This window comes from Anneissia japonica, unplaced genomic scaffold, assembly GCF_011630105.1.
Source record: "Anneissia japonica isolate Jap-2015-1 unplaced genomic scaffold, ASM1163010v1 scaffold288059_len961885_cov194, whole genome shotgun sequence".
Classification (NCBI taxonomy): domain Eukaryota; kingdom Metazoa; phylum Echinodermata; class Crinoidea; order Comatulida; family Comatulidae; genus Anneissia; species Anneissia japonica.
The window spans coordinates 796,811-806,227 of NW_022740566.1; the positions used below are offsets into that span (position 1 = coordinate 796,811).

The window sequence follows — 9,417 nt, forward strand, 5'->3', positions numbered from 1 at the left end:
TTCTGTTTTTCGTGACTGTCATATACGTTTCTGATCCATAATATAACATGCACTTTTAATTCCAAGTCGTTATTCTATTCATGCTACATCCATCCAATAGAAAACTCAATATTTAAAAAAAAAAATGATTGGTCATTAACATGAAATAATATTGGTAACATAAAACTATTGTTGTTTTAATTACATCTGCTGATTTCATATTTTAAATAATTTTTAGGTCTATTTGCATTGCAAATATTGCTATAAATTAGTTCTAATTCTACTGTGACTAATTCTTATCTCAATAAAAAATAAAATTACTGTATAAAGAATGTAAAGTATGTCATCTTTGTATGAAAATATGCAAATACCCCTATAAAGGGGACAATTTCGCGTTTTTGGTTAGTGTCACCTGAATAGGAACACCACTTTTGTTAATCCCGAAGGTGTCCGCTTGGGTTCTCTGTACACCACTGCTCGAATGTAAACACAATAGGCATAATCTCGAAAATAAGCCCCCATCTTTAGTTTAAAAGTAGGCTATCTCGAAAAGAATACCATCTTGAAGATTCAAAATTGTTAATTTTAGGGCCCGATGACAAATGTACACACGTTTATTAAATTAACATACACGCCTATATTTGTTATTTTATGGCCATAAATGCTATCAAAATCTCAGGAATTTTTTATATAATTTATATGATATTTAGTAGTCCAACAGATTGTAGTCGGCATGTTTTGATCATAGGCTTAATTGAAAAAAAATATATGGTTTTATTGTGAATTATTAAAAGATATTACAGAATTTCGAATTCCATGTTTGAAAAATGTACTCAGTAGTCCTATACGGTTTTATAGTAGCAATTCCAAATATTAGCAGCGATTAATTTTGAAAAGACGACGCACCCCTCCCCCTTTTGTTTCAAAAATTGACCTCGGAAATGAAGCCCATTTCAAAAAGAATCTCATCTCGAAAAGAAGCCCATTCAAGGATCCTAAAAAAGAAGCCCAAGGTTACGCGGTATTTTGCTTATTCACAACAGTGGTATCCAAACAAAACACTATTTATGAAACGAATTGTCTTTTAAAGTAGGCGCCTACACCGATACCAGGGCCCATCTAATTTAGGCAGTTGACTAATAATATTTTTCCATGCTCGTTCCATGTTACCTATTATCACGTATTCCCGTAGTTCAGTAGACCTATCATAGGTTAAATATCATCGTAAACAAACGTTTATAAAGAAATGCTTGTGTCTTCCTTGTGTGATATAACCTATTCATTTTAAAAATGTATACATTGTATTTAAAACTCTGTTTCATTACACACAAACATATTTTTATTCTTGTGAGAGAAATGAAGCTTAGTGCGGCGCTTATTGAGAGCGGCGCTTATTCAAGAGCGGTGATTATTTGAGCATTTACGGTATTTAAGAGTCAATTAATGTACGTTCAAATAGACCTAATAAACTAAACTGTCTTGTGGGTACCAAATCAAATTTAGAATAGGCTTAATAGCAAAGTTTCTCAGTGCATTAACATGGGAAGCACATTCTCTCCCAGAAAACCCTACATTCGAAATCGCCGCCCCTTACGATCCAGTCGCCACTAAAGCCATCAAATTGCATTTAAAATTACAGTAATTAATTTTGTAGATCAACGAAACATGAAAAACAGTCACCGTGCCACGAATACCGTTTAATAATGAAATTAATTCCACACTAATTAGCGCTGTTTCCTCTGACGAACATTAGACCCATACAAACACGTGGCCGTTCATTGTTCACGGTTACATTGCACCAACTGTTACCGCCGCTAAAAAGTTCGTGATACAATTAGTTCTCGCAAATTGTCGAGTATGCCAACGTGGTCGCAGAGCGGTACATGTATATGTGAGAACAACTAGGCCTAACTATCACTGTATCGCAAAGGTCTTATTTTATATCTAAAATGGTTTCTTGTTGCTTTCCACGTCTGGTGATTTTCATCCTGGCAATCGCAGACCTAACGGTTGCTGAGCTGTTTTCTTCATTGTCTCATCTAAAACACCTAGGAGATGTCGAGTTTGAACTTATCGCCGCAAGTCGGAACTACGTGGCTAAATCGTCAGTGTTGTTACTCAACCCGTAAGTATGCAATTCTTGATGATTTTTTTTCTGGTATAATTGTTATATTTAGAGACGAAAAAACAATGAGGACAATATGTTTTTAACGTTATGACATAATATCACACACTGTCAAGTATGTTCTTCAAAGCCTAGGCCTATGCCTTTAATACAGAATTCGTATCTGAAATTGTCAGCCAAAATAACATCGAATTTTACGCTCAAAAAGCAGTCATTTATTATGTAATTGGGTTCTGGGGATTAGGGTAGGCCCTACCTGTCGGGAGAGCTCAACAAGATTCGTCAACAAATAGACAGTAAATTATATTTACAAGATTTGGTGAACATTAAACCAATTACTTTTGTGTGTGTGTGTGTGTGTGTGTGTGTGTGGACTCCGTTCCACTGATAAACACCTTCCGCAAGTCCCTTTACTTAACATAAAAGCAAAGCAAATGGTAAATTTTCATTTTCTGTTCAGGCCCCCTTCCCTGGAACAGTACGGTACCCATTTATAGTAAACAGTCTATTTAAGAAGAATCTGAAAACTTTCTTATATTTTAAAGTTTTTTTAGTCTGTACTGGTTTATTTTTCACTTTTGCCTTTAAATTTTCTTTTAATCGGCGCAGTAAAAGTGCCTGGTTTATTATTATTTATTTATTTATTTATTATCCCAGCCAACAGCAAACATAAAATTCGCCACTTACAGGAGGGAACACAAACATCAAACGGATACATAAATATAGTAAACGTGAAGAATACAAAAATAAATACAAAAAGTAATAATAATAATAATAATAATAATAAAAATAATAACAATGTGATAATAATATCAGATTAAGTGGGCCTAATATGTAAAATATTTCTAACACTGTTACGGAACATAGAGAAATTATCACTAAAAATATCAATATCAGGATTCCTTAAAACAAGAGAATTATCACTAAAAATATCAATATCAGGATTCCTTAAAACAAGAGAATTATAAGCTAAGCTTAATCTACTAATAAAACCATTTTTAAGCACGTTAAGTCTACTAAAGGGAATATGAAAAGTACGATTATCTAAGACGATGACTGGGGACTCTAAGACTAGTCTCTTATACACATCTAGATGTGTATAAGAGACAGATCTAAGACGATGACTGGGGACTCTAAGACTAAAATTATATAATAATAATAATAATTATTATTATTATTATTATCATTATTACTATTATTACATATGAATCAATATATATATATATATATATATATATATATATATATAAAGGTATATATATATATATATTAATGAAATAATGTCTTTTTGCATCCATAGTGAGTATATTGGTGAATATCCTAAAGTTCGTCAAGAGTATTTAGAAGAAATATCAAGGTATTATCAATAATACTATTATTAGTACTATTATTATTATTATTATTACTCGCGAGGCTGTGAGGTATTGGTGGCGGGTGCAGATATTTAAAGGAGGGGTGCTGAAAGAAGGGAATTTCTGTATAAATAATATAGGTTTAACGGCATTTTTATACACAATTAATTTGTTTCTTAATTGAGTAGGCCTATTATTTGGGGGTCGTTATTGGTGCGGTTTTCGACTGAAAGTTCATAACTTAATTATATAGACAAATTGATCAATTCAAATTTTAAGCCAAAAAAAAATCTTGGTTTTTGACTGATAGTATATCTTTAAAGTTAAAAAGGTATAGGTATATCTTTAAAGTTTAAAAGGGGCGTAACTGCCCATTTTTACACCTTATTCCCCCAGTTTTTAAATATAAAAAAATCTGTATCTCATTCACCGTTCCCCAGTTTTTCGTCAAACAACTTTTTTCTGTCTTAGAAAAATCAGTTCTACAACATATCAATTTTTTTTCCTCCGGAGCCAGACTTTAAATAAAAATGGTAAAAATAAATTATACATACATGTTAAAATGTTGTGATGGATGTAGACATTACTTACGATATTCGTCATGTATTGAATTATGGTATTTTATTGATTAACATGGTAATTTATTTTATTCCATTATATTTAGTTATCATATATATCGCGTTTGTATCAGCCGCTCTCACTAAAGTGGTCGTTCCACTTACCATACGTACTGAATACTCTCCTGCTTCCTTCACTGTACTGTACCATAGCGTGATTTGAATAATGAATTCTCACATGTGAAGCGTGACAAGTCCTCGTCCAATATTTTGTAGACTCGTGTTATTGTAAAATAATTTTTTACGATATTTTGATGGCATAAGTAGGAACTCAAAATATGACAATAATGATAAAACATTTAAAAGAATGGTGCTACGATATATTTCTTTCAGAGCTGTGCACGCGTCTGGACGGTAAATCGGCACGAAAATATTGTCCTTACTCAAATTAGTATATTATTAATTATATTATAGTATAGGCCTATTATTATTATTATCATTATTATTATTATTATTATTATTATTTTTATTATTATTATTATTATTATTATTATTTCTATTATTATTATTATTATTATTATTATTGTTATTATTATTATTATCGTCATCATCGCCGTCATTATTAATAGTCTTATCATTATTATAATATATTAATATCATCACTATCATATATCATATCGTTGGTAATTTAATGTTATAAATAATTTTACAATTGCTATAACATTCTCCCTTTACAGTTTCATTGAAGAAGTTGAACCGATTTCTATGGAAGCAGTTCAGGATATGTCAATCCACGTGACCCATCCAATTCATGTTTATCAATTAATTCGACGATTTGTAACTTTCTGGAACAAATTGAAAACATTGGTAGATTGGGAAGCTGGGAGAGGTAGGTAAAACTTGAAGCTACATTTTATAATCAGGTCATGTCTCCTCTCAGTATATATCTCGATTTTTTTTAATTCAATATATAACATATATATAAAAAATAGCGGCAATACAGTATACACTTCCTTGGTAGGCTAGTCAGTGGCCGACTTGAGCAAGTTTTTGCATACCAAAGTCAAACTAATGTATAAATCTATACTCAAAAGTTCGTCATAAAAAATATGAAAACCTTAAATATTCAATTAAAACAAATATATTTTGTTATTATATTGATTTTCTAATGTAAATTTATCAATCATTTACTTGTTTTGCATTTATTTGTTTATTTTCTTATCTGCATTTTTTTATCTGTATTTTTTTGAACTTGCAATTTTTAGCTTAAGATGTAATTTTGTGCAATTTTCTTGTAAATTTCTCTATTTCATTTCATACTGTTATTTATTAATCAATTTGTAATTTTGATGTAATTTTTCGCAATATATTTGTAAATTTCTCTTTTCCTTTTTATACTGTAATGTTATTTATCAATTTATCTTTCGCTTGTTTGTATTTTTCTATATATTTATATGTATTTTAAGACATCCTGTAATTGGCTTCCGCTGTTGGATGATTTTCGAAATAAATAAATAAATAAATAAATAAAAGAGTTGAATGAATTAAAGGCGTATAATAGGTCACAGTCACAGTGTAGTCTATCCTATTGTGAAGGTGATAAAAACAGGCCCACTTAACATTGTCCACCCCACTGCACACCCTACTTTCACATTGGTATATATTCTAGTTTGGGTGGTTTTCGTCCGGGTGGTTTATGTCCTGGGTGGTTTATGTCCGATTACCTAAAATTATAAATAGAGACCTTTTTGAATCACATTCGGATGATCTCGAAAGATGTTGGGTAAAAGTTCAATTTGGCAAGGAAAATGAATCTAACGTTTACCATATTGCAGTTTGCTATTTTCCATGCGAAGGATCTGATAAATCGCTTACTGATGAAATGTATACAGCTCTACTTTCAGAAATTTTTATAATTAAAGAAAACGACGAAAATGCTAAAATTGTAATACTTGGCGATATTAACGGTAAAGTAGGTAACTTAATTTCAGGAGGAAACGATATTAATAATTACAACGGCCAAGGCCTTATAGATTTATGTGATAATGGTGAAATGACCATGTTAAATGGGTCTGATAAGGGTACGCATACTTGGGTACAAAAGAATCGTTCTGGCATACTTGACTATGCCATTGTCTCACAAAATGCCTACGAAATAACTCATGAATTGTTTATTGACGAATTTGGTATACAATTATGGAAGTGACCGAAACATGCTTGTTGTTACAATTAACCAGAAAATAGATAATCCACCTGCTAACATAACTACTACAAAAAGGTCACATTGGAATATTCCTCAAGATTGGGGAGATTTTAGTGATTCTATAACGGACACTTTTAAAAACTGGGATCCTAGCTCACTGAATGTTAATGATGCTTGGAGAGAGTGTAAAAATTAAGTTATCCATGTTGCTGAAAACACGATTGGCTATAGGAAAAAACAAAAAAACAATAAATTATGGCTCGATAAAGAAACAAAAAAAGCAATCAACGAACGTCTTACATTCTGTAGAGCACATCGACTGAGAAGTATAAATATTGTAAATCATTAATTAAACGTAAGATAATGCAAAAAAAGGTGGATAATTGTTCACGAATTATGGAAAAAGACTTTTGGTACGAACTAAAAGGAAAGAACAAAACCAAAATGTTGATTCGATTCTAATCCCAGGTACTTCAATTTATACTTTGAATCCTGAAATTATGAAAAACTCACTGAAATTACACTTCGGCAACATTGCGAATTTTAACGAAAAGTAATGATATTGATAACGATACTTTAAACTCATCCACCTAATACAGGACAATCAGTATTTAGATTTTATAGATATTTCATTTGACGATGTTGCCTATGCTATTTCAAAGCCTAAGAACAACAAAAGCCCAGGAATTGATTGTGTAACAAATGAAATAATTAAACATGGAGATCTAATGATACAATCACTTCAAAAACTATTCAATAAAATAATTGAAAACGAAAGTATTCCTACGGAATGGAATAAAGGAATAATTTTTCCGATCTTCAAAAAAGGAGATCGACGCGACCTCAATAACTACCAAGGAGTCACCCTTAATTCTTGTGTAGCGAAAATTTTTAATCAAATTTTAGCTATTAATATCTCCGAATATATGGAAGAATATAATATTCTGACCGAAGCCCAAGGAGGCTTCAGAAAAGATAGGCGATGTGAAGACCACATCTTTGTGTTAAAAAGCATTATTGCCACAAGGCGTGCAGAAGGTAAGAAAACATTCCTGGCTTTTGTTGATTTCAAAAAAGCCTTTGATTCAGTATGGCGCCAAGGGTTTATAACAGCCGCCAAGCGCATTGGTATTAAGGGCAAACTAATAAAACTTATTGAAAATATGTATTCAAATGTTAAATGTAAAGCAATTCCTCAAAACAATGGAAACTTGAATGTAATTTTGAGAAATCGAATGTGTTAATTACAGGGCAGAAAGTTAACCACTATAGAAAGTGGAACCTTGGTAATAATTTCATTACAGAAGTTGATAAGTACAAATATCTTGGTACTATTATCTCTCGTCCTACACAGACACCTATCATATTGATGAGGTAGTTAAGAAAGGAAACAGAATATTCGCTTATATTACTTCCATTATAAACAATCAAGAAGATTTTAATAGGGTGTATTACGGGGACCTGTTATGGAAGAGGCTTACCGACTATAAAATATGCTCGTTAGGTATGGTTATGTAATAGTAACAGCTCTGTCGACAAGCTTGACAATCTACAATATCGAATGGCTAGAATCATCCTTAAGGCTCCTAGAAACGTAGCAAAGGAAGCGCTTCTAGGAGATCTAGGTTGGGAATCTATCTACCACCTTCAAGATAGATCTAGGATGAGCTATTTCAATAGAGTAAAAAATATGGATGAGTGTAGATGGCAAAAGATTCTGTGTAAAGCATTAATGGAGGTAGAAAATAATCTGAAATGGAAAAATCACATAAAAGAATTATTACAGAAATCTAAATTAAGTGATAACTTTTAATTTAGATCAAGGTAGACTCTGGCTGAAATGTTTTATACATGAAAACTCAATGGATAATACCGAGAAATGGGCCGAAAGTGCTAAAACAAAATCAACATTGAATGAATATATGAAATGCAAACATATACCAAAAGCAGAAACATATCTGTTTGATAAGCTGAATTTTCAATCTGTTAGTCTAAAGTTTAAAGCAGGGACTAACTCATTGAATCTAGAAGGAAGAAAATGTGCATGGTCTAATGGTAAACATACAGGTTACTGTAAAATATGTAATAATGATAGCATCGAAAGCACTGATCATTTTATATTTCAATGTACAAGCCGTAGCAATATTAGAGATAAATACTTTGACGACCTTAAGAACGAAATAATTTTTATTCTGTGCTGAGTTATCACTCTATATATAGTAGAGTCATTTTCATGAGATCCGTGACTAATTTTAGGATACCTTTGTTTCTCGATGGATTTGGCAAGATGGACCAATTTAGATAAAATATAGCTCCTATATACCTCCCAGATATTGGGGGAAAATCCCGTTTGGGGGCGTTTTTCAAAATGGCCGCCTGTTGATTTGGACGCTTGTATCTCGATAACCACTGGTCAGAGAGACTTGATTTTGGTCTCAAATTGTTCACAATATGCATGTTCCTATTTGTTGTAATACAACTTTTCATCAACAAATGGCGGGAAATGCGGTTTTTGAAAGTTTGACCTTTGACCTTGTAATGTCATATCTCAGTAACTACTGGTCATAGAGACTCACAATTGATTGCAAATTGTTCAGGAGATTCATGTTTATATTCGTCCTAATGAAAAAAATATTCAAATAGTGACCGGAAACGGTACATTCTGACCTTTGACCTATTGTAGGTCATTCCATGTCAAATCAACCAGATTAAAAAGAAATTCCTGTATGACCGTCTCAGATATTGATGAAACTTCATAAAAAATGATCCATTTTATGAAAAACCGAAAAAAAAAATTAGCCTCATAGGATATGTAGTTTTCGAGATATTGACTCCTCAAAAACATGGGGCGTGGTTCTTCAAGATGTGCAAACGCAATTTACCTCAACTTTGGAAGCTTATAACTCGAGATTGGTAATAGCTATCAGTGTCAAACTTGGTATTCTAACATAGTTGTCGCCATATTTCACAAATATCGCCTTAGATTAACAGTTATCCCTTCCCTTTTGAAGTTATCTGCACTCAAATTAGCCGCTTTGTTTAACGATGCAAATTTTTTTGTGATTTTCAAGGTCTTGAATGGATATATACCCCTCATATTACAGGTGTATTATCTAAGTGTAGTTGTCTCTAGCCACATGCAAGCGCAGGCCGATCAAATCAATTAAAATTGAATGGCATATATTCAAAGTTGGGACCAGA

The 9,417-nt window shown here is 32.0% G+C and overlaps 1 protein-coding gene across 2 annotated transcripts; it reads left to right on the forward strand.

The window, feature by feature from the left end:
* Positions 1-1,729: 1,729 nt before the first annotated feature.
* Positions 1,730-5,185, forward strand: LOC117118280 (prolyl 4-hydroxylase subunit alpha-2-like). 2 transcript variants are annotated; one of them, XM_033262842.1, is made up of 3 exons: positions 1,737-2,104; positions 3,405-3,461; positions 4,751-5,174. In XM_033262842.1, the coding sequence occupies exons 1-3, from the start codon at positions 1,929-1,931 to the stop codon at positions 4,908-4,910; spliced, it is 393 nt and encodes a 130-aa protein (XP_033118733.1). In that variant the 5' UTR covers positions 1,737-1,928; the 3' UTR covers positions 4,911-5,174. The 2 variants fall into 2 exon arrangements, with proteins under 2 accessions (XP_033118734.1, XP_033118733.1); XM_033262843.1 differs by lacking the exon at positions 3,405-3,461 and having other exon boundaries at positions 1,730-2,104; positions 4,751-5,185.
* Positions 5,186-9,417: the final 4,232 nt, after the last annotated feature.